The sequence below is a fragment of the Epinephelus moara genome, chromosome 23 (genome assembly GCF_006386435.1).
Source record: "Epinephelus moara isolate mb chromosome 23, YSFRI_EMoa_1.0, whole genome shotgun sequence".
In the NCBI taxonomy this organism is placed as follows: domain Eukaryota; kingdom Metazoa; phylum Chordata; class Actinopteri; order Perciformes; family Serranidae; genus Epinephelus; species Epinephelus moara.
The window spans coordinates 20,065,222-20,092,212 of record NC_065528.1 but is presented as its reverse complement, the minus strand read 5'-3'; the positions used below and the strand labels follow the sequence as shown (position 1 = coordinate 20,092,212).

The 26,991-nt window shown below is 41.1% G+C and overlaps 1 protein-coding gene across 2 annotated transcripts in view; it reads left to right on the top strand.

Annotated features, from left to right (window-relative positions):
* plxna4 (plexin A4) overlaps positions 1–26,991 on the top strand; it is a 317,597-nt gene that overhangs the window by 205,138 nt on the left and 85,468 nt on the right. For both annotated transcript variants that reach the window (XM_050036454.1, XM_050036453.1), the window contains exons 6-9: positions 16,582–16,705; positions 22,623–22,776; positions 26,157–26,256; positions 26,489–26,603. In XM_050036454.1, coding sequence (XP_049892411.1) covers positions 16,582–16,705; positions 22,623–22,776; positions 26,157–26,256; positions 26,489–26,603 — 493 coding nt within the window. The remainder of the gene's footprint in view (positions 1–16,581; positions 16,706–22,622; positions 22,777–26,156; positions 26,257–26,488; positions 26,604–26,991) is intronic.

Here is a 26,991-nt window from a genome sequence, read left to right as displayed (position 1 = left end):
TTGACTTTCAATGATGGTTACTAGTAATATGTAATATATTACATTTTGAGAGTCACTTGCCCAACACTGGTGGCACTGGTCCAATGCAGTTAATCTAGAGACAACATGCAGAACCTTGATTGACTTATTGATTGTCTGACATGTAGGTAGAATATCAGTTGACCAATAGATCCTTTTACTGTTAATAAACGGTTTAATTCTGCACAGACATTCGCAAGACTGGCCAACCTGAATGATCTCACTCAGTGAATGGATGATTTGACAGGATTGATGAAGGTGCAATGGCCGACTTTGTGGTTGATTATTATGCCAATCTTACAAAGGATGACGTCATTTGAACAGTTTCTTCCAGTTGGTTTTGCTATTGAAGCTAATGTTAGCTAATGCACTAAAAAGTTAGCATTATGGAGAAATCTAATATTCCTTTTAATACCTCCCCAATTTTTGATGAGGTGGACGTGATAACCCTTAATACACATAAAGTTATTCATCCCTACAACAGGAAATACTTTTTCCCTAACTTGATATGAAGTGTGCGCTGCACATGTGAACATTTTTGATGATCGCTTCCGTCCAGTCCTTTTGTCTTATCACATTTAACCATAGCTGTCTTCGTTTTTCTTGATTGGCAGTGGTAGCTGGTACGTGATTACATTTAAGGTTTGAGCCATGACTCCTTCTATTCTGGCTCCCAATAACACAACAAGACAACATTTTAAGACTCCTATGTAGCCTACAGCCCTGTGGTGGAGAGTTGTGTTTTTCCTCCAGCTAATGAAAGGAAGCCATTGTGATGTCAGCCCTAAAAGGGTCTATATTTTCTTCTGTTGACTACAGCCCTAATGTTGTACATACATGTTGTGTGTTTTGCATAATTTATTTTAACATTATTTTTGTGGGATATATGAGGAGATCTATTAAGGGTCATATTTGTAAATCAGCTACAGAACATTATGCTAAAGCCACTTTAAAGTCACTTATTAACATGTGACAAAACTTGACTAATTTGACTAAGACTTATCAAAACCCCGGGGTCTTACTGTCTTTTGTTGTTGTTTTTTGGTTACAGTATGACACTAGTCTGGTGTGACATACTCCCATCCACACTTCAACCCCTCCATGTAAGAAAGGGGCACTTCTGCAATGCGCCAATATGCCAGAAGTGTTAAGCTACGTTGCGGATATGTTACCTCCCCTAATGCCGGTCTGTCAGCTGTCAGTTTCGTAAGTGGTTAACTAAGCTGTCAACGCGCCTGTCATGCGTGACAGCCAGACAGATTGGAAACCATATTTGGAGAAGTAGCATTGTCAAAAGGAATGTCATCATATTTGGCATGGATGTTGAGAATATCTCACATTACTATGTTATATCGGTGTCAATTTGGAAGAAGTGGTGCTAATGTTGCAATATCTTCACATTAATAATTGGTTTGACATATCTCAATCTCTGCTTTTGGCTGTGATAGGGGTAATAATCCCAGAGAGCTGGAATCATTTTCTCTTTCTCACTTTTTCACACTTTTTAATTTTCTTATTTTTTACTCCTGCCCTCTTCCTCTCTTTACTATCATTCAAATCACACTCCATCTCTAGCAGGCTTATCATATACTACATATTGTGTGTATTTCTGCAGGTATTTATGTGTATCTGCTTCTATGTACCCACTGATTTGTTTGTATATCATCAGTTTCAATATGTGCTCTGGTGCATGGTACCCCATTGTACATTTTTGCTTGTGCATGCATGTGCACAGATATAATCACAGTATGTTGTGTATTCAGGAGCATGTTTGCCCATAAACCGCATCGCCCTCCGACTCCTTCCACCTCTTTTCCTCCAAACACTCATAAACATTGATCCCACATCCCTGAAGTGGAGTGGGGGCTGTAAAGACATCCGTGCCACTGGCCACAAGCAGATGCCGTCTCCCAGTTCATTAGAGAAGGTCTGTCTATACAATCAGTAGTAAACTTCTGGAGATAAACTATACAGAGGAGTCCTTATGAATCAGTTGACCCAGACAACCACTATGCACTGACAATTGTAATGAGTTTGATAATAGTCACGCTTACATGCCTGCGTCTTACATGTTCATTTGGAGTAGCACTGTGGTTTAATCAAAATTAACAAAGATGAAGCTTAATGCTTTAATGAAGTTGTTTTCTTGAGTCACACTGTCACGTCTTGATAAACGGTTGTCAAACACATGCACAAGCTTATTAGGATGATACAAAAAAGTTCAAGAAGTCATAAGTAAATACACAAAATGTCTGGTAAAACTTGCAAGTCATGCTGCAAAGCTTCTTGTCTTCTAAATCCTTTGTTTTCCCGAGACATCTTTGGTGCTGTCAAACGCATAACCTTTTCGGAGGGAAAAGCTAATTGGCAGATCCATTGAACGGTTTTTCTTTCTTGCTCTCCCCCTGCTCTTTTTCTCTCTCATATTAATTCTGCACCACTGCTACCTGTCGCTGTGTTCACAGTCATCCGTTACCTCAGTGTGCTCATTACCGCGGTATGCCACACTAATGCTAATTGAAGTGCAGTGCCACAATTAGCATGCTACCAAGGACTCGTGTTTGGTTGTGGCAACCACTAGGCTCCCCCTGGAGATAGCCGAAAGAGCTTTCAAACATATTGTTGGCAGAGGGAGGGATTGTTTACACCAAAAGAAAGTTTTGCCTCCAATGTTAGAGTGAGATCTAACTTCAGGCCTGCCACTTTTAAGTGAAAACTGTGAGCTCATATTGGAGACCAAGCGGAATGGAAATGTCACCTACATATGATTAAAATGGGTTTATTGCTGAAAGGACAAGCAATGAGAAAAGCTATGAATATCTGAAATAGTATATAAAGGACAATCACAGACAGTATAAAAGAAGTGGACATAGCCACCATGACATCAACCATTGGTTTATGGACTATTGTTTTGGACTATTGTTTTGAAGCCTCGAGTTTGGTATTTTGGGCGTCACTACCTTGCTTTTGGAGGCAACAGTGACCCTATTTGGACATGAGGGTGGGGCTGCTGAGGAACAAGGGGTGGAATTGACTATCTATCACAATGTAGCCATGCCCTAAGACATATCCTGCTTCATTGTCTTTTTTACTAAAATGGGGCGTTAATATACAAAATGAGCATCGTGCAGTTTTGGAGAAGAGTTGAAAGTAGTGATTAAGACCATAAACTCATCAGGAAAATCTCTGTGGAGGTAATAAGTCAAGTGAGAAGTAGGGTCATTTTCTCATAGGCTTCTATACAATCGCACTTCTTTTTGCAACCAGTGGAGTCACCCCCTACTGGCCATTAGGAATAGTGCAGGTTTAAGGCATTTCCTTATTGGTTTCACTTTTCAGACTGGGAGATAATCCCTTATTTTATTTGTGTTAGATGAACTTATTGAAAAAAAGATTGGCTTGTGGAAAAATAATATAATCAATGGGCTTTCTCAGACTGTGACTGAGTCAAGATGAGCTGACAAGGGGAAAGTAAAGAGTGGATAATGAAAGGAAAAGAAAAGATAAACAGAAGCTTTCTTATCAGTGAAGAGACCTTATAGGATGGAGAAAATATTTTGATTGTGTTCAACTTAAACAAGTAGTGAATAAATAATGTGTTTTTGTCATTATTTTGTTTAGTTAAAGCTGGACTTCTCTGGACTGTATCCTATATATACTTATACACTTAAAGATTCCCAATGAAGGGCTCTTTCTTGAAGTTTGTTGACTTTAATATTCACATTTAATCTTCAAATTCCAGTTCCACTTGTTGATGTTTTTGCAGAGCAAATGACGTGGCTGTCTAACTTATTGCTGACCTATAAGAATTTCGATGCCCCGTATCACGAGCCAGACTTGACCAAATTTGACGAGAGGTTGGGGCTGTGAAGGAGCGAGGGATGGATCTGACTTATCGACTGTGGTGATACCTTGCAGACAGCTTGACATGCAAATCAGCCACACCCTTAATTATGCATAACTTTAAGCCTTAATAAAATGTAAACAGGCGAGGTATAATAAAATTCACCCGATTCAGATGTTGTGAATCGGGAAATTAGATAGACCATGATTGTTTTTGTACCCAACTTGAGCACAACTTCAGCAACTTAAAACTATCTGCAACTATGACAAAGCACTTTTCAGCCTCATATTACAAAGTGGAGGAACTAGATTATCCAGTGCTAAAAATGACTTGATCAACTCTCAAAGTAAAATTTATTCAAAGTTGTTTCTTTGATCCTGAGATTCTTGCATCCATGGCACTTGCTCTGAAGTCTGTGCCCAGGGGAGGATGGCCATCCCCTGAGTATGGGTGACTGGTTCCACCCCCCCCTTACCCCCACCCTCCACCTATTGCTGGATGCTAAGGGAAGTTGAGGGAAGGGAACAAGGCCAAGAAGTGACAGGGGCATCAGGACGGAACGGAGTGCTGCACCTCCCAGTTCCCTCTCAACTGTCACCACACACATACACACAGACCAATCTACCTATCCCCAACACACACGCTCAAGCGCATACACACCAGCTGCACGCCCACTTTTAAGTCTGGACCATTGCTCACTGTCACCTATTGTCACCCCACGACACGCAGGGAAACACAGACACTAGAGAACGGACATGCACACACACTCACAGCAGGGAAGGTGTCTTGGTTTTGTCCGGCAGAGCATGAACCGACACAGGGACTGACATGAGACAGAGAGGATGAGATGAGAGATGTGGTGACAGTCAAAGGAAGTGAAGATATATGACTATGTATTCCACACGATGAGACTGAAGGGTGAGTGGGAACAAGAGAGAAAGAGAGGTTACATAAATTCACAGAAGAGTGAGTGGGGATGAGAAATCTTCCAGTGAAGAGCATAAATTAAACTCGAGGAGTAGCTACTCTACTTGAGGATATGAGGGTAAACACATAGGAACACACACACACACATACGGTTCATACTATGACGGAGAGCATCTCAGGAAGAGGGTACTCATGCAGGTCACCTCACACGTCTCATCACATAGCTGGTGCTATGGCAACAGCAGCATAGTAAGACTATAATAACCATGTTATATAATCCCGAAGTAATCCCCACTGATTGTATTAATATCAGATTGCATTGTCACAAAGATTACTCACACATGCTAAGACAATATAATGTCATAACGTAGCCATAATTAGAAATTTACCCATGAGGTGGAAACTTTGAACTGTATTCATAATTGAGATATTGGGTGCCTCGAATTCTGCGCAACCTTGCAATTTTGTCCAATCACCACAAATTTGAATATTTCAGTCTCAATTTATTGTAAAGCTGCATGCAGCATTTTGATTCGCTCAGCCCCTCCTTGCGCCACTTTCTTTCCGTTTATCATGAGACTACTGCTGCGAGGGAGTGAACGCCGCACTTAGGACAGTGTTTGCTAAGGTGTTTGCATCACTTGGCTGACATTACCCAATGGTTATTCATGTGTTTTACGACAGAGTTGAGCCATTTCAGTGTCAGTTTGCAATTGTTGAGACTGTTAACAGCTCCGTGTCAGATATTAGCCGCTGCTACTGTGTTAGCTTGTACTCACCAGAGAGCGGCTCACTGAGACACTCCTTCAGTGCTTCGATGAATGGTAGCAACAGCTGATTGTCAGCTTTAGCAACTAATTTTACAGTTTTCACTTGCCCCCACAATTTCATTGCAAAATGCCTTAAAACAGTTTTCCCAAGTGGCCCAACCACAGGGTCCAGATTTATCCTTACTCATTAGTTCAAGGTCCACACAGTTTAAAATATTCAGCGTCATACCTGCATTTGGTCATGTCATAAAGCTAGTTTGCTGCCTCTCTTCAGTAGCTGTCTCACTCACTCTACAGCAGGAAAAGGCACCTCAGAATAGAAGGTGTGTGCCAGATATTCATTGTACTTCAAAATAAAGTGTGTTTTAAAAAATTTGACACATTTGCGAGTCATTTGCGGACCATTCAGAATGGACCTGCAAGCTACTTTTGGACCACAACCCACCAGTTGGGAACCACCGCCTTAAAACATCGCAACATGCATCACAGTTTTTTAGAAGAGCTCCCATTAAAGCTGGCATCTCAGACTTCAAAAAGAGCCTGTGAAATCTTTTAGGGACTCTCTACCATATGCACATATACTTCAGAGACCTCTAAGTGCCCTGTTCTCTACCATAGAAAATGATAAGAATTTCAATGTGTCTTCTCGCCCAGAGTTACAAACTGCCTCACAGCTGTGAATAAACACAACTCAGCTCTGCAGGCTGGATACTGACCGCCTGGATCAATAGTATCATATACTGCCGTCTTCAGCTGCACACATTCAAGATCATAACACAATATATGGAAGATAAAAGCCAAGTACACTCTTGAGACTCCATTGAAAAGCAGCCTTCTGGTGCCCTGCACTGTCTCCCTCCGGGGCAGTTATGAAAACATCATCAAGCAGAGGGGGGCTTCAGTTCACAAATATCTTGGGAAATACTGTAGATGCAGTGCAGTGATAAGCTTTTGTTTTCCCATGTGAGCTTCTGGGATCCTTCTTTTATGAATGTGAGGTCAGATTGTGTTTTGATGTAATAAAAAATGGGACAGTGATATATGAGCTGTTTGGAAGCGTTCCAATATTAGCCGTAACGTTCTTTGTCTTGTCTTATCCCGTCTCAGCTATTGCATTAGCTCAATTTTGTCATCTTTAAATGCGAAGAATGAACAATATAAGAACTCCCACTCTGTGAGTGATATAAATAATTGTTTATATGTAATTAAGATGTACGAATAACCAGCAATAGTGTACTTAGCTGGATGATTAAAGCATATAATTTCTGTAATGACAGTGCCCCTTCCGCCCTGTTTTGTGTCAATAAACTGCTCCTTAATTGTCTAATTTATGTTTTTGTTTGTTTTTTAAAAAAAGATTTAATAAAACAGAATGACATAATAATTCAGCCTGAGAATTTGCAAAAGCTCATTTTGTAAATGACATCTGCTTTGTCATCACTCTCTTTAACATCCCTGCCCCTCACACACACACACAAACACACACACACACACACACACACACACACACACACACACATGCACTAACATACCTATGGGCCAGACTGACAAAGTTGTTTAATATAGAGAAACTGGCCTAATGGCATCTTCAGGGGCAGCAGTGGCATCACATATGCTAGATAAACAGCCTAATAAGCCCGCTACCCCACCCCACTGTTAAATAGCTCTGCCGGGGGATGTTTGTTAGTGCGTGCGTGCGTGCGTGCGTGTGAGCGTGTGAGAGAGGAGTGAGATGAAGGAAGTTGGTGGCATGGCTTTTGACAGCTGCTAAAATTGCATGGTGGAGAGCGAGACACCAAAATTCATGGCAGAGAGAAACAGCTGCTACTTGTTTGCCCGCAGGGCCAGATTGATGCTGCCGATCACCATCTATTCCAGTGTGTTTGTGTGCGTGAGAAAGAACTACAGGATTTATGGAGGTTGTTGGAAATAATACGTGCTTATAGCCCTCGTTTTATTCAAATGTTTATGGAACATTGATTGACGAAATCAGGCTCCCACTCCCTGCCTCGCTCTGTTTATATATTTAAGAGATCGTTTTATCCCATATGGCTTTGTACCTGCAAACTCTCAGCAGCAGTGTCACTGTGTAATTTTCCGCTCAGCCGGTGTTCTTGCATTGTTAGTACGTAAAGGGGATGGCTCAGAGATTTCTACTTGGGGGCAGCCACTCTGCAATTTCTATGTCTTTCTACTTGGGGGCAGCCACTCTGCAATTTCTATGTCTTTAGGTATGGGCTTATGAGAGGCGCAGATTTTGTGTGTATTCGTTTGTGTGTATGTGTGTGTGTCCACAAGCGGGAGTAAAAGGGTCATGGCCACTGGGCCAGGTAATGACTCTCCCAACGGCCCCTCCATGCGGATTTCTGCTCTGTGGACCACCACTCTTAATGATAGCATGAGGAGACACACTGACTGTTTGTGACTCTGTGTGTGCGCGTGTGTGTGTGGCTGTGGTCACATGTAGGAGTGAGAGATGTAGCCAGGTTGAATGCAGATGTGTGTGATTTGACTGAATCTCTGTGACACAGCTCCCGCTCCAGAGTAACATTCAGCCTCAGGGTATTAGTATGTATAGGATTCCATAGAGTGTCTGATGATGAATGGTTGGTATGGTAATTGGGTTTCAGCTGGACTACAGAGGGCCTATTTGTTGTGCATTGATTTACCACAAACAGCACCTTTAAGGTGTGTGGTATACAACACATCCTCTAAAAAGTCTTGTAATTTTGCTGCAGGGGAGATTTTATTATTGTTGTTTGTGTACACGAATATGCGTGTATGTATGAGAATTAAATTTATGTAGACACGTATACACTTGCTGACCATTTAAGTGTCTGATGTTTGTGTATACTCTACATGTGTGTGTGCATGCTTGTGTGTATGTATTGTTTCCTCTCGTGACATGAGCATTTGATCAAGCTGAGGACGGTCAGACCTCGGCTTTGAGAGAATTTAATAGCTTTCATTTCCCAGCCTGCTTGACCTTCCCCATTCCTCACATTAGATATGCATTACACCTGAAGTCTCACATGGCCAGATCTGCACCCTCTCTTTAGTATATTCTCTCCCTCGACACTCTCCTGAGCTCTGCAACCTGCACCCCACTGATACTGGACTAGTTTCCACCACAAGGGATCAAGCCAAGATTTATATTTTGTCCTCATGAATTCAAAATACCAAAAAACACTATGTTTGATACAGGTGTCGGCCATTGTGTTATTTTTTGTTTTGTTTTGTTACCATGACATTTTGTTGCGTTGAACAGTGAACTTCAGCTTTCTAAAGTTTCTTCTTTCAAATTTTGGTGTTTTTCTGTTTTTCGCAGTTGCTTGAACAAAGTTCTGCTCTTTGAGTTCTTGTTCTCTTTGTTCTTCCTGCTCGTTTTATCTTGTTTTCAGTCATTCATAGGGTATGCACATTTCAAACCACAACTATGAATAAAAGAATGAGTGATATTCCCTTTTTCAACTTAAAGGTTACTTTTTAAAGATAATCATATGCATGTCACAGGGCTCGCAGTGAATTAGACCTGTTTGTTTTCATCTCTTAATGCTGATTACGGATATCTCTTGCTCCGTGTGTCCATGCTGCACAGCATAATATGATCATCTCGTATTGTAGTCAGTTAAATCATCAAAAGGGCGAAATGACAAACGTGGCACGGTGAAATGTATTATCCACAAGACCATCTAGTCATGAATGGCCGTGACAGCCTCATCAGCAACAATTGCCAAGGCTAAAAATGCTCCTCTGCCCTCTCCTCAGTCTCACTCTAATTGTGTCACCTTATCAAAGGCTGGGAGAAACAAGAGTGCAGATTAGTTTCCATTCAGGGCCAATCTAATCCTTTCAGCTCGCTCTCTCATAATGTGTCATTGCCAGTCAGTCAAACAGCTCTGCACAACAGCGGTGTTTACTAACCAAATGAATAGATGTTGGACGTCTAATTCTCCACAAAAAAAAAAAGATAGCCCCAGTCAGGCTTGTTATGACTGTTATTTGAAATCTAAATCGCTTTGATTTCTGGGTTCTCTAAATGGTCCATTCTTTGATGTTTACAAAGGGCGGGGATTGTTTCATATTGCTACAAACGATGCAATCTTTTTTTTTCTTTCAAGGTCTGTCTGGATAGTAATTGAAAACAATTATCCAGTGCTTTGCTCTGATAATACCCAGCACTTACATCAGCTAAACCATGTACGGCATTATCTTCAATATCCTTTCACTGAGGCCCCAAATCAGCCCGAGCAGCTACATAAATTCCCCTTCACAGTGGTGTGGTTAATCCAAATCAATATGTGTACATGTCTTACACATGGTAAGAGATTCAGTCAGGATTCAAAAGCACTTCGTTAAGCGAAACACAGATCTGTTAGCCGGTGTCACCCACTAGGTTCTCAGTGGGGTTTTCTGCTGGTATATACAGCAGGATGAACATAAATCTTGGCATATGTCAGGAAAGGAATCACATAAAAGTAGTGCCAGTAATTAAAGAGGTGTTTCCCCACAGGGCAAGGGGTTTCATTGGTATGGAAATTTTGCTACCATGGATGGACGAGAAAGTCCAGTTTGAAAGCCTCTCAAGTACCAAAACACCGCAAAATAGTCCATCCTCCTTTGAGACAGATTGTGTGACCGTATAACAGTAATTTTCTCCTGCCTCTGTGTTTGCATTGTGCTGCAGAAAAAGTAGGCTATTTGACCTTTTTTCTCCACTGGAATACCCTGTGTTTTGTCGGTGTAGCCCTCCGTGGCAGCACTCTGCACTGCGCCATTGCAGTAGTCTCATTGAATTGAACGAGAAAACCCTGTGGTTTTTTTTTTGCAGCAGTGCCATTGTCTAACCCTTAGGGAGGTTGAGAGATGCAGAGAGAAGAAAAGGCCATCCCTGTTCCAGCTGAGTCACAGTCCCTGCATGGTCTGTGTCTGGGATGTGAAAGTTAATAATTCGACCTGTTGGCTGTTTCATCCTTCGCAGCAAGTCTGTGACCTTCTGACTCTGAGAAAGAGATGGAACTTACAGTCCCTGCAGGGCTACGACATCTCCATAGACAAACAGAGGCCACCCAGGTACTTGCAATATATTTTACTTGCTTGCAGTACCACCTCTGTTTACAACATTTTAGATTCAGTGAACTCTGCGAGGGAGCGTAAAGTGTATACAGCAAACGCTGGCATTGCAAACATCATGTAGAATTAGAGGGCTCCACCTGTGTTCATATGAGAATAATAATACATAATCATTGTGATATTCATTATTGATTGAATGTGTGTTTTAAAAGGGGAACACCACCTGAATAAAGAACTCTAATATGTTATTTCCATGGCTAAGGAAAGTTCAATCAATATTTGTGAACATGAGCCAGATTCAGACAACGTTATTAATCCCACCAGGGGCGATTTGTTTGAATAGCTTGCCTTGCACTCATACTATAACTCACAGTAACATGTAGGCACAAAGTTGAGTCATAAATAAAAATAAAAGATATGCCAAGGAGTTCAGTAAAATAAAGGAATCTATGAATAGTAAAAAGTAAACAGTTTGATCATTAATAAAAGAAGTAAAAACAGTCAAATCAATTTTAAAAAGCCATTTCCAAGGACTTTAAAAGACAAGTCAGAGGGAATAAAAGATTTCGAATCATGGTTAGTCTTACAAGCAGGTAAAATGTGACGATGCCCTGACAGCAACAGAAAATTCACCTGCAAGATCATGTCCAGAAGAAGGAGGATTTGTTAATTGTAAAAACAGGTCAATTCACCTTGTTTCTCAGAGCAGATTTGAACAATAGTATTTTGACTGTTTGTGTCTTTCAGTGTGAGGCTGTGAAATGTGACATGAAGCGACAAACTGTTGCCCGACACTTGACACTGCCAATGGGCGTGACGCTCTGCAAGTGACAGTTGAGCTTTACTAACTGTATTCAGCGCTCAAATGACGTGGTGAAGCGTCAACCAATCATATACTTTCATTTCTAGCTATAGTACTATGTTATTTAGCTTAGTTAGCTGATGCTAGCTTTATGTGTCTTGCGGTGCACACGGGGATGCAGTGGGGCTGCAAGATGTGATGTTGAAATAGAGCTCGGACACTGATCATAGGCATAGATATTTTACGACCAACTACAAACATTAGATGACGTTCAGTGAAGGTGCTTTTTGGCAAGTAGCAGACACGCAAAAGCCAGTGATGATGTAATTAGGTTAACGAGCGATTGAGCAAGACTCAGGTAGCTGGTCACGCTGTTGCATTGTTGCTCTAATTGTGAACACAGCATTAGACCAAATGAATAATGTATGAATTTTGAAAATGGATGTAATTCCCCTTTTTAGAAAATCTGAAGACATCATTTGGAAAATGATGGTATTTAATAGTGGCTGCATGCCCACAGGGAACGGTTGACAAGGTTCCCACAGGTCCTTGAAATCCTTGAAAGTTTTTTTGAAAATATAGTATTTTTTTATGATTGTTTTGCAAGGATAGATAGTGAGATTAGCAATCGAGGCATGTTCACACATTCAGTCCTTTCTCTCTTTTTAATTGTCTGTGAGCCTCTATAAAGCCTGCTACTTCTAATTATAAATAGTCTCAGAGTTATAACGGTAATTAACCTTGATCCTTGTCTCAAACTGTGCTGTGTTGGGTCCTTGAATTTGAGGATATTGGGCCTGGAATTTGATGTTTAGAAAAATGTGTGAACCCTGTCTGACCTAAGATTAAAACTTAAATGAAGTGCAGTATGTGATCGCTTGTTTTTAGATACAAATCCATGTGTTTTAGTTGCAGAATCTGGGATGATACAGCAAAATGGACAAACATATACACACAAGTGTAGGAAGTAAGTTTGTAGGGTAGTAGGTAGTTCCTTTAGATTGATGTTCTTAGTTGTTGTTGAGTAATGGTATTTTTTTTTTAATATAAAAAAGTCCCAGGTCCACTGCACATTTGCATAACAAGCCAAACAAATTGGCCCCTATCCACTTTTTAGAGCAGAGTGATATACCCTCTCTAATGATAACGTATTAACCGGCCCCCGTCCAGACATGCCAGGTCTAGTTGTTGCACTCACACTGCCTCATTACGCCTTGTTGGCTTGTAACCGTGTTGCAAATGATAAAACTTGTGGGCTGCAAATTTTCACCAAAGTAATTATTTCTCATAAACATTGTACATTGTGACTCACACACATAAAAACCCAACCTAAAAACATTATTTGCTGCGAGATGGACATTAACAAGTCTTGTCTACAGCTTGTCTTGTTCACTCTGATTCTGTCTGTTTCCCTGCATCATCATTCTTCCACTCCTCATTTCCCCGAGTGTTATTTACAGCCACTAGCATCTCACAGAGATGATGTCATAAACCTGAGCTATACAGGGAGCTGAAGTTAAGCAGGGCTGTGTCCGAAATTACTCCCTTGTTCCTTTATTCAGCACTCTGTATATAATGGACACTAAATAGTTAATGCTATAGTGAGCAGTATATTGAGATTTGGCCTTGTTTTGACTGCCAGCCCAAATTTGTTTTGGCATATCTAGATTGATTTTCAAAAGTCTGTACAGCAGTAAAAAACATATGAATTGTGACTTTTTCAGATGGGATCCAAATCACATTTGAAGATGGTTAAAAAATGCGATTTGAATCAGATTTCTCAGTCCAGACGCTTTGGCTGCTCAAATCAGATTTCAAACTGTAGTAGGTGTCACTCGCAGCGCAACACCCTACCTCAACATCATATCCAGAGTGATAGAAGTGCCGAGCTAAGTCTATTTGCCGGTCATCATGGAGAACAAGAGTCACAGAAATAAACTGTATGCTGGCACTTTCAGGGGAGACTTTTATACATGCAAAAAGACAGACTTCTATTTGTCATGCTTACAATGCCAATATTTGGGAAGATGAAAATTACTTTATTTTTATTTAAAATGACTTGGCTTTTTTTGTTTTTGTTATGTTTCCTTTCTTTTTTCCTAAATTTTATTTGTTGTGCATTAAAGTTTATTTTACATTTTTTATATTGCTGAATAAACTTTCTACAGCTTTTATAATGAATATCTGGAACATACGGACTCCATTTAAAAAATGTATTTGATAAAATTAGATAAAAAAAACAAAGCAAAAAGATGCTTGCTTCTGCATTGGAAAGCCACATCATCAGCATAGTTACGTAGTTACTGACACCTACATCGTGACCACAGCAACCCAGGTAGGTAGGTTGGTGATGTGTAGACAAACGAATCTGGTCTGTTCTCTTGCAAGTCACAGTGCGGACAGTCTGTCTTAAAGATTTGATTTGAGAAACACTTCTGATTTGCCTGCAGTCTGAACGCAGCCTTAGTTATCATCATTTTGTGTCATCACTGACAGGTGTGAAGTCGTTCAGTGGTAATAAACGCAATTTTAAAATGCATGTGGGACTGTTAGCAGAAAGTAGAGTACATGCCGTGGGCACTACTTTCTTAATTACACTGTGGAACTTTACAGGGCACTCCAAACTCTTGGAACAGAGCCTCTCTCAACAGTATGTCGTGTGGCTCAGAATATAGCTGTATATTTAGTGTGTGTGTGTGTGTGTGTATGAGAGAGGGAGAAATTGATGGAATGTTGTAAACCTTTATTCATCCATTTATTATTCACTTGTAATGATTCAGTCACTCGTAGTGATGATTCACTCACAGAGATTGTGCCAGTAAACATTATTAATGCATTACTGCCAGTCTTTGTGGCATGAGATTTGAGGTTTTTCCTACCAAATCAGAATATACAGTGACACTGTCAAGTAACAGGCACAAAGAGAAACATCATTATACAAATACGCACACACAAAAATAAAATACACATACAGTGTGAGCACGTTGACAAAATGTCCTGCTTAGCGTTTCTTTACAGTGTTACTCTGCCACTGGGGTGAACAGCAGACCTGTGGGTATGCAAGAAGGCAAACTGAGTGTATATATTGTTGGTGTATTAGTAGGTGAAAGTGTGCATTTGTGGGTTTCTGTGTGGGTTGTTTGCCTGGGGGTACTTATACGATGTGGTCTTATTAAATCAGTGCTAGAAAAGGAGGAACAGACAGGAGTGATAGAGAAGCACAAAGGAACCCGAAGCGATTAAACCCCTACTCAAACCGGCTTAGCAGTGAAAGCTTCACAGAAAGCCAACAATGGTTGCCTTCCTTTAAATCTTGCTCCTCTCCTGCTTTCATTTCCACACTCTCTCTGCCTCTCTCCTGCACTATTTACCCCTCCTCCTGTTCTCTCATCCTCTCTCAAACAGATTATTTCTTTTCTTTTTCTTTATGTCAGTCCTCTTTGCGGCACGTTAGGCCGCTTAACTTTACAATAACTAAAAACTTTACAACTCATGTCAGGTCAAAACCCACCCTCCCTCAATGTCCCCAATTCAGGATAAAAAGCGTCTTGCTGCATAAAGGTATTACTGTATCTCAAACGTCAACCACCTCGAAGGTCTTTCTTTCATTCCTTCATTACGACCGCTCTCTTTCTTTTCGGTCCTTTATTTCTGTAAAGGAGTTTTAGGGCACTCTGGATTTGCCAGGTTGTTAATTGCACATTGCAAGTTTTTGTCTTAATCAATAGGGGATTAAACTTGCATAAGTTTATGAGGGGATTAGATGGGAACAAGAGTGTGTGTGTGTGTGTGTGTGTGTGTGTGTGTGTGTGTGTGTGTGTGTGTGTGTGTTTGTATATGTGGAGAAGGGTAGAAGGTTGAGGTTATATCACAATTCTCTCAGAATTTCTCACCAAGCGTACACTTATAAACAACTTAAAGCTCCGACAGTGCTTTATCAACCGCTCCCGCTGCAACATTTAAAGGTATACTGTGCAGGCATTGTCGTCTACTGTCGTCAACAGTATCTCCAGTGAAAGTGAGACCCAGCTTTGTACGCTTGGTGATTCAGCTTGCTATATATGTGGGGGTTTTTTGGTGCTGTTTCTTGGATTTGTGCTACTTACGGTTTGGCCTCTGGTCGCTATCTTCCTATGAAGTTCCAGCTATCTGCATGCTGACCAGGATGGTCCCAAACACAGCAAAATGAATGGAAAATCAAAAAGCACAGGCAATTTCGACAGAGGGCAGGGTCTCTGCAGATAAATACACTGCCAAATACTTGTAGTGGGCCATAAGTTATGATTTAGAGCCTTGGATTTCAACAGAGGGTTCGCAACCCCAGGGAGTCCTCAGAGTCTGCCTGATAACCTCCATCCACCCAGTTTAATATGCAACTCAATGTTATGTAATATATGTAGTAGAAGGGCCCTGCACTGTCTCTTTCTTTCTTATACTTTTGTATGCGTATACATAATCTTTGTTTCCACTGCAAGTATTTGGTGGGAATTAATTGCAGCTCTCATACCCTCCTCACTTACAAACCCATTTAGATCATCGAACTATGGGGACTTACCCCGCAGTATGTCGAGGGATAGTGTTCAGAACAGGAGCAACTAAATTCCTCTTCCAACAAAAAGACTCCAGTCCTCCCAGCTCCCCAAACCAATGTAATGGACTGGATTAGACCACCTGGTGCGGTATTAAGAGGCAGAGGAATCCACCCCTGCCCCCCCACCAACATCCACATCTCCACCTGCGCTTGGCATTGCCCATGAATGCCAGTCATTAAGACAGCATTACAAAGACGAGGCCTACCTCGCTCCCAACGGACCGGCTCCACTTCCACATATAGAGCAACCATTGTTTTAAATGCCACCGCTCCCGCCCCCCAGAGACTGGGTTTCCATTCACCGGCCACTGTAGCTAGTACACTGCCAGAGAGGAAATATGATAAATGTGTCTAACTCCGTCCGTCAGGGAGTGGCGGGACATTCTCTTTTTCCCAGGTGCCAACAGGTGGAAAGGGGTAGGACCTGGTCAGGTTACTAACAGTCGTGTATATGTCTGTGTGTGTGTGTGTGTGTGTGTGTGTGTGTGTGTGTGTGTGTGTGTGTGTGTGTGTCTTTCATCCGTGAATAACGCCGCCTCTCTTGTGTTTTTTCCAGGTGCACCAGAAAGGAGAAATGCGAGCGCTCATCAGAGCCCCGTCGCTTTGCATCAGACATCAAGCAGTGTGTGCGTCTCAGCGTCCACCCAAACAACATCTCAGTGTCCCAGTTTAGTGTCACGGTGAGTGGAAAGCGCCACACTACTCCTCATCTACACTAAAAAAGAAGGTTGTGCACATAGTTTGCCATATCATAAGTTTCCTCTCATGTGGCTTTACTCTCTCTAATCTAACAAACATTACCAGTGCAGATTTTCTTTTCAGATGTCCCAGCATATCTTATTGTTTTATGACTGTGTCTCTTTCTTGTGCCATTTAAAATGTTTTCAAATATTAATTAGCAGTGATTCAGTATATTTTTCCATTCAGTACGGAAGAAACACGTCAGCAAGCATTTGTTTTAGTGGAGCCATATTGCAGTAAACAGTAAGGATAGCTGAATGTGTTGCAAGTGAGAAAATCTTGTCTGGCAGATTGACAATATCACACACTCAAGCATAATTTGTAATGCAATGTAATTATGCTCTAGATACTGATTAGTAGACAGTGTTAACTGTATAATCCTGCTTTACATCATTTTACTGCCTGCCAACATGCATCCTTCAAATCCTGACCTCACAACTTCCAGTCCCGTCCAGTGAAATACTCTCCCAGCAAATGTCAACAATCATTAACAGCACACAGTTTAGCTCAGCTGTGTTTATTGTGATTGTTGGCAACTGAATGCAACAGTTTTTCCCCCCCGAGTCATTTCATTCTGAAACAGCTGCCTGATTTAAAGGTCTGAATTGTTTTGATTGCTTAAGTGTATTGATTCGCGTGCAAGGAGCTGTGATACATTGGAACTTCAAATATATCTGCAGGAACTGGAAAAATATACACAGCTGTTAGCTGGTTGTGGTTAGGTTGTTGTTTTTCTGTACTTTTGTAACTGCCTTTCTGCAAAACCCTGTCTGTGCACTCATAGCTGTTAGAAGAGAATGTGATTTAATAGTAACTATAACTAATAGTAACTCCATTACTAAAAAATCATTGATGCAAATAATTTGCATCAAAGCGTTGTTTAAAGGAGCAGAGTGTAAGATTTATAGGGATTTAGTGGCATCTAGTGGTGAGGATAGCAGATTGCCACCAGCTGAAACTTCTCCCGATTATAATTCCTTCAGTAGCTCATTGTTGAGGAGGTTTTTATCAGGCACTGAATTGTCCGCAGAGGTCTCTTCCTCTCCAAAACAAACGGACCAGGTGATTAAAACTGGTAAAATACTGAATAAACCAGTTTCACATTACAAATCAGTGTTTTTCCTACGCTGCTCGGTTTGTTGCAGCTAGTGTGGGCTCAACCTTTTTTCCTGATTCAAACGTCACTTTCATGGCGTTGGGGCTGCTGACTACGGTAGCTGACACAAAAATATGATCGGCCCTATCTCGAGCCAGTGTTTGGTCTGTCTGTTCTGGGCCACTGTCGAAACATGGCAGTGCAACATGGTGATCTCCATGGATGAGGACTCGCTCCCCATGTAGATATAAATGTCTAATTCTGAGGTTATGAAAACACAACAATTCTAATTCTCAATTGATTACGCACTAAAGAAAACATACTTATTATATTATATGCCATTTCTGCCAATTTATCCTCCTAAATCCTACACACTGTACCTCTAAGAGATCTGTCTTTTTTGTCTTTTGTATATTTAATTACTATTACTCTTTAATTAATCAAAAGTATTTCTTATCCAATTTCTTGCTTAATCTATTGAATACTTGATTACTAAAATAATTGATAGCTGCAGCCCCAGGTGCAATGTTACTTGTACTAAGATACTTTAAGTAGGTTATACTGTTATATACAGTTTCTAAAGACTATGCTTTTTAAAGCAGATTAAATTTGTGTTGTATTGGAGTGAAATTAATCAATAGAGACCTGTGGGAATTACCTCGCTCTATCCTCTTGCACTGTGCCACATTTCACCCCAGCCAAAGGCTCATACTGATTTTTTTAAATTTTTTTTATTACTATTCAGGGTCCCCATTAGTTGTTACTGTTACAACTACTCTTTGCAGGGTCCACACAAAATAAGTACAAGACATTCAATCATCACATCATAGACAATCCACAACATCAACAAAACCAAATAAAACAAGAACGAGAGACAGCAAGTAGTTTTCTCACATTCACAGTCCCACGTCACCAGTAGATGATCAAAGCAAATAGAGGAGCTGCTAAAAATAGGCATGCAGCTGCACAACATCACTAGTGTAGAGAGAGGCATCCCCTAAGTTAGCACCACAAATAAAATCAACCTTCACATTTGAACATTATGTGTAGCCTAAACTGATATGACAGTTATTTTTCAGTGCCACAGGAACAGGTGGTTTCTCATGTTTTTAAGTGGCTGTGTTGGTGTGTGTGGTACCTGTGCGTGTCTTTTGGTGTATTTGATTTTACCAGCAGAAGACTGACATTGCCCTGAACACATCGTGCTATTCTGTATCTTTCAAGACTCACTGTTTTTCTTTATCAAACCTCAGCGCCCATTTTAAAGGTTGTAACAATGGATGTTTTGAAAATCCCATTGACCTTAACCACCTTAAGTGATGTCACATTTCAATTCCCATTTCCTATATAATGGTGGTCTGGAAATGACTTTGAATCTCAGAGACTTAAGAGCATAAATATCCAATATGATTTTCTAAGGTCAGGCCTGACTGACTATTCTCCATCCCTGTTGCTCTGAGGGTCACATGAGAGGTGTTGATTTTCTGAGGTACACCTCTGCATCGCTCTAATGATATTCATAGTGTGTGTGTGTGTGTGTGTGTGTGTGTGTGTGTGTGTGTGTGTGTGTGTGTGTGTGTGTGTGTGTGTGTGATCTAGTTCAAGCCTGATCCTTTAAAGAGTGTTTAACCTTTTCCCAGCGAGTAGGCCTTACCCAAAGGCTATGCCACACATCTCCCATCCAACTGATTGCGGGGCAGAGGCTTCTGCCAGACAGACAGGGGCTCCTCCTTGACCTTTGTGTTATTAAATATTTGTTTGCAAAGATAAGCCAAGGCAGTCTCGAAAGAAACTGACACTCCACTGTTGAAATCAGACCCACTGTAGGGAAACAAGTCATAAATTTCTTTTACATTTAATTCTGTCTGTGGTTGGTTATGAATGGATTTTTACTGTTATACTGTGAGCTTAGGAAGAGTTGTCTCTATTTCCATACACATGTTGCTCTGTCTTTAATTGAAGTATATATTCAATTTAACTCTTAAATAATATCTGCCTACCAACTTAATAGAAAATAAAAACTTATTTCTGGTTGAATGGCTGTAAATGTGTCTTTAAAGGAATACTTCACCCGCAAAATGATCCTTTGTGTATCAGTTACTCACCCTGTGTTACATTGAATACATGCAGAAAACTTTATATTTCTCGCATGCCGTGGTGAACGAAGCATCTAAAAGCGGAGAAAATTCTTGATGAATTAAAGTAGTAGGGGTCCATGTTTCACAACAGCAAAACTATATCATAACACCTGTTAACAAACTCATACAACTGGTGCAGTGTAATCCAAGTCTTATTTATCCAGTCATACGCTCAGTACTCCCTAAACAGAGAGTCCTTTCCGATAGGGTACTAAACTGAAAGTGAACGGGATCTATGTTCTCTGAAAGCTAGACTCTATTGATAAAAGCAGTAATTTTACCTCACTGAACACAAGAGCTGCTGGTCTAACACTGCGTTTATCACTCAGTTAGTTTGTGTTATTATGTGACTTTGGTGTTTTTAGGGATTAGTCTAGATTCAGCAAAGTCACACAAACAAACTATCAATCGAGGCAGTGGTAGACCAGCAGCTCCCATGTTCAGTAAGGTAAAAGTACTGTTTTTGTTAATGGAGTCTTGTTTGAAGAGAGCTTCAGCAATTTCCCTTCAGTTCCTCGTCGAAAAGAGCTGTCCGTTTGGATAGTAGAGCATGCAATTTGATAAATGAGGCTTGGATGATACTTCACAAGTTGTGTGAGAGTTTGGAAATGACTGTTTTGATATAGCTTTGCAGCTTTGCTGCTGTTGTTGTGGTTTTTGATTCTGCATTCAAAGTGGAGGCATGCAAGTTTTTTTCATAAATTAAATGTAACACAGGTGAGTAAGTGATATACAAATGGTCATTTTGGGGATGAAGTGTTCCTTTAAAAGGCTCACATACAGTCTAATTTTATACGTTACAATAGATAAAATGTTAAGTTAAGTAGGCTGATTTGATGCTTATTTTAAAATAAAGAATGTAAGTAGATTAAAGGTCAAGTCAAATAATTTCCTTCTCTGCTGTATTTTTAAGGCATCTGCTTTTGAATACATTCTCACCAATCATTTGCAGCTAAGACTTCTTCTTACCATGGGAATATGAACAGTCCATCATCACATATCCTCTGCATTAGATATGGTGTTTTGTAAACTACAGGAGGGCATTTGTGTATCTGTTAGTGTGTGTGTGTGTGTGTGTGTGTGTGTGTGTGTGTGTGAGAGATTGTTTCTGTTTATATGAGTAGGTTATTTTGATATTTATGCAGCCCCGCTGTGGCAAGGCTTAGCCAAGACTACTCTAAATGTAATTCAGGAAACTCAAGGTCTGGCTGTATTCTCGGCAAATAGGAAAAATAAATTAAAGCGAGAGAAGAAGAAGATGAGACGTACAGTCAGCAACGAATGAGAGAGGATGTGTTAGAGATGGAAGCCCGGTGGTGTGCTGTCCATCTTGCGTGGGAAGCTGTGTATCCGTTCACAGCCGCGCCACCGTCTTTTCATTAAACAGCAATATAAAAACAGCGCAGGTCAGCCCTTCTCTGCCGCTGAGGCAGCTTTCAGCTTCACATCACAAGTGTACTATGGACTGCGCCTCAAATCAATGCCCAGACCAAGGCCCACTGCAGACACGCTTTTCCATCAATATGTATATTTTGGTCTTGACCCCACTCCACCTGCATCCACGACCCTCTTTTTTTCCCTTCTCATTCAAGGACAGTGTTTTTTTCCCCTCCTGCTTCACCTGAAGCCAGTTTTTGCTGAGGTGCAGAGAGCGCTTACGCAGCGTTTTCAAATGAAGAGGGAAGATTTGCATTCTCCGTTTCCTAGAGAGTCCTCTTTTCCCTGCCTGGCCAGCAGCCTGTATGCCTGCACTTTTCTCCTCTCCGCCATCCTTCACCTCCTGCTATTTCTATCTCCTTTCATCCAGCACTTTGTTTCAGCCATCTACATTCAATTTTCTCCTCATCCCTCCACTTACCTCAACTTCCTGCTTTCATCACTTATTTTACTTTCCTCCATTAAACACACTTTTTTTCTTGCTGAGTTAGGGAGACGCAATGTTAAATCCATACAGCTCATCAATGCCACATGCATTATGGGAGGTGGCCAAGAAGGTAGTAGTGCTTTTGGCCATCAGATAAGAGCTATAAAGATGGCACTGATTTTAGTTTTAAGTAAATCTATATCTTTCTGCATCAGAGTGTTTTATTGTTATTTGTCTGGGCAGGATGCATCTGATGCCTGTTCATATATTAACTTCCCATTCAAGAGTCCCCCAGTGGCTCCTTTGGCCACGGACCACGCTGCAGATGGATCATTACTCTGCACAGAACTTGCAGCTGTGCTTCTCCTCAGTAATATTGTGTTACAGTCCTATCTGAAGAACATATTGGCTCCAAAACTGATCTGAAGTCCTCACAGATGTGGGGATCTGAGCACTGTAGTCACAGTTGGGGCACGGATCTAACTTGTTTATCTCTGACCGTTGGCAGCATTAAAAAATGCAATGTCATGCTGTGTGCTGCTATGAATATGAAGCCACTGAAACCTAACTGATTCCTCCATTCCTTTGTTTTGTTTTTGCTATGGTTAACCATAATATTAGAGCTACTGATCATTTTCTCAAGCTCATTTTGTTGTTCTATTATATGTCTTATAACAGTTCAGGGAATTGCTGTGAAGTGAATACTTAGCATTATATTGCACAGAGTACTGACAGCTTAATGTTTCTCTCCTCTACAGTTAGTGCTGGAGGCCCATAATGTCCCAGAACTTTCTGCGGGTGTTAATTGCACCTTTGAGGATCTGGCTGAGATGAACGGCTTGGTGGAGGGAAACCGGATCAAGTGCTCCTCCCCTGCTGAGAAAGAGATGCCACGCATTATTGTTGACAAAGGTAAGAAAGGTAAGGGTGGGCCTATTGTAACCTTTTTGCCCATAGATCATGAAACACACAATCCATTCCAGCCAGTGGCAGATGTCACACTGTTTGCATTTGTTTTAATGTGTGCATCGTTAACATATACAAAAAGATCAACACCTGTGATACTCAGGCGGAATCTCCAACCACTTATTGTCTTAAAAGGGTCGCAGGGGGTTTTAGCCTATCCCAGCTGACAATGGGCAGGGTACACCCTGGACAGGTCACCAGACGATCTAAGTTTACATGACATTGGAGAAAACCGATTTATTGTGTTAGTCCAAGTTATTAAGTCTTTTAAAATACATGTAAACATGTTCGTCCAACTGAAATCGTGCTAAATTGAATTTCTGTTGGACTAACATACCCAGATAATGCAGCTGGGAGTTGAATTACTCCTGCATGTATACAGTCAGACCCCAACTGGCTGAGGCACTTGGCGCATGCTCCACAGTGTCCGCCCCGGGCTTTGACTTGGAAGTCGAAAGCATTAAATGCGTAATAGAAGAAGAAGCTCGTAACAACGTGGCGAAATCTACATCAAGAGCTGTGCATGTTTGGTTGGACGAAATGTACAGAGCTGTAAAGTTGTCGAACATGGTACCAGTTTGCTGCTAGCTAAAGTGTAGCTAACTTGTTTGCTTGTTGTTTGATCTGTGACGTAATAGGTCAACCAGAAAAAGGTCCAGTACTAACAAGCTGAAAGAGGGCATATCGCCACCTACCATAGCAAAGTTGGACATACTTGGGCCAATAAATCGATTCCCCTCCGTGCTTGTATACTGGGACAAGGACAGGAGTCCAACTAAATGGCCTAGTCGAGCTAGACAACCATTCACGCACACATTCACACCTACTGGCAATTTAAAGTCACCACTTAACCTAATCTGCATATCTTTGGACTGTGGGAGGAAGCCAGAAAACCCACGCTGACACAGGGAGAACGTGTATACTCAACACAGAAGGGCCCCAGCCTGACAAAATGTCATTATATGTAATATTAGGAAAAATATATTTAAAGAGTGATACATTAGAGCACCTGTTGAATACAAACATACATGTCTGTAAGGGAAGCAGGCATTGATCTAGATGTTTTCCCTTCAGTCAGAGGCATACTAGTCCTAGGGCTAAGAATGTTTTATGAATTTTTGTTTTCCCGTTGCCATCAGTAACTCTGTGGGCCTCGGAGCACTGCCCTAGGACATGTTTAGTAATTGAACGAACATTAGTTATTAGGCTGCTGTGGGATCTATTTATCATCCTCCCTCAAAGTGGATGTGCTCCAGAGGGAGTGATGGGACCCCAGTTAACCCCTGCGTAAAAAAAGGAGAATATCAAGCTGCACAACTAAGTGTTTTTACTCCAGTATTTCGGTTAATTTAGTGCCTGGAGATTACACAGTCCCCACAGACAATGTCGCTGTTTTCATTCCTTTCAGGAGGCAAACAGCTAAAACATTTTGACAATATTCATACCACAAGCAAAAGAGGGAAAATATTTTCTTTTTCTTTTTCTAATTCCCCTGCTCCTCACCTCCCCTTTCTGTGGTCGGCGAAGCCCGGTCTAATTGAACAAAGCTCCCATCTGGGAAGGCCTGTCCCCAGGCAGGCAATCCTTCATCACCAAGCCTCAGTGTGTCCTCATGTTGAGATAATGAAGATACCATCTCCTCCCATACTTCCCGAAAAAGACAAAATGAATAATTAATGAAAAGAGAAAATAGAACATAAAAAAGATGGTGATCCATCAATAATCCTCAAAATTTACATACAAAGGAATGCTTTTTGATGTTTTTTGCATGCCGCCGCTTGGAAGAAAATGGTTTACATACTTGCTTGTGTGCCATTTACAAAAATGTTATATATGAATTGTAGATATTGGAGCCAAAACCACGAGATAAGTACTAATGTGCAGAGAGGGAAGGTGAGCACATCATCATGAAATTACAGTGCTGGTGAGACCTTTTAGGCCGGAGCTGTACACATGCACAAATATTCAAATTGGCCTTCATTTATTCAGCGTACCCACATGAACAGAAGCTTGACACACGAACAAACACACAACACCACTGCAATAAAGTAATCCTCGGATAGACAGCACACATGTTCACGTGTAAGGCTGACAGGGAGCCTGAGGGTGCTTTGGGGAATTAAAAAACATTTATTTAATGTTTGCCATGTCAACCAGATGTAAAGCTGGCGATGCTGCACACATAGATGTATAAATATGTACTCTGAGACACACACAAATAAGGCACAGAGCATTTCTCCCCCATCTTTTGCTACTCCCACACCCGCAAACACACAGTTATATACTTCAGGAAGAGGAAAAATATTCCACATTTTGCCTATACTTGAACCTTTCATCTTCCATTTTTACCAGTACTCATTAGTCTAAGCTTGGTTGAAAGAGAGAAAAGAAAGGAGAGAGACGGATGGAGTGAAGACAGAGGGAGGGATAGATAGCGTTAGCAGGCTTCAAGGTAACATTTAGGTGGCCTAATTAGGACAGATCCGTTGTCAGCGGTGCTTTACTGTGATTGATGAATGATTCCTTCTTTGTTCGGGAGATGGAGAGAGAGACACGGGGGAGAAGAAGGAGTCGCAGTGTGGAAGGAAGCGAAAGAGACCTGTGTGTAGAGATAGAGTGGGGATGAGAGGGAGAGGTACAGAGGTAGTGTAGAGACAGAGCAGTTAGATGTGTGGATGTGCTGTTGAATTAAACATGAACTCCTTCATTAGGGCCAGACAAAAGGACACACCAAATACAGATGACTCGCAAGCTCACACACACACACACACACACACACACACAAACACACACACACACACACACACACGGTATCTGTTTCATCTTCTTCCCCCTTTACCTTGTCAAAGACACTCTCAAAGACTTTTCCAGGGGAATATTTTCCATCCCAAGGGAAATGCGTGTGCACCAACTTTTATAGCCTCTTGTAAGGCGGTAGGTTTAGGGAGACTTAACCCAACAAACCCCCCTCTACTCTCCCTCTCTCTTAAGATAATGCCTCTACCACTGCAACAGGCTGAGCACCTGTGGCTCAAAGTAGCGCCGTCATCTCTTCATGGGAAAATCTAATGTGACTAGACACCAAAAAAAAGGATAAGTGAGCAAGAGAATAAAATGATTATCATACAGGCAGGGGTTCTTTAAATGTGTCTACCAATTGCTCAGGCTGGAAGAGTAGCTGTGACATGCAACTATTACCATTATAATACTGTTTTGTCTCTATTTGTTTGAAAAGTTGAAGAAAACTGTCAGCAGTGAGTTCAGTTTTTTTTTACCTGAATACAAAACATCTACCACTATAATTTTGACTGTTGTGTTTAAACCAGGTGACCACCAGATTGTGCAGCTCTATCTCAAGTCCAAGGAGACAGGCCTGGCGTTTGCTAACACCAGTTTTGTTTTCTACAACTGCAGCGTGCACAAATCGTAAGTCTGTGTCTACTCATGGCTCTCAGGAGCACTTCCTTCTAGCAGACAGCCTGTCGTAATTCTAATCCCTTCATATTGACGAAACAACTGCCATTGATTCCTAAACTGTTAGAAATTGTATTGTATACATAACTAAGTAGGCATATTGAGCTTCTCTTCTCTAGTGTATTTGCTGCTATTCCATACTAATTCATAACACTGTCTTCACTCGTCTCTGCTCTCCACTCAGGTGTCTGTCATGTGTGAGCAGTCCTTACCAGTGCCACTGGTGTAAATACAGGCATGACTGTACCCACGACCCACGGACGTGTTCCTTCCAGGAGGGCAGAGTCAAGAAGCCTGAGGTGAGTCCCAAACCAGAGATGGCGATGAAGTGTTTTACTTTATTTTACTCTTTCTTGTTTTTACATTGACTCCAATTATAGACCGAATTGCTGTCATGTTGCGCTAACACCAATCACTTCCAGGTAGACAACTGGCGATTGATTTCAATTGCATAGATACCAGAAACCAACATAATTGTTAATTTTTGTTATCATTTTAAACCGTAACTGTAAAGTTTAAAGACACTTAGGCTGCAACGATTAGTCGACTTATCCATGACTAATCGACTATTAAAATAATCGGTGACTATTTTAGTAGTCGGCTAATCGGTTTGAGTCATTTTTCATAGAAAAAGTACTATAAAAGTACCCCAAAACACTCTTATTTCAGCTTCTTGCGTTCAAATAT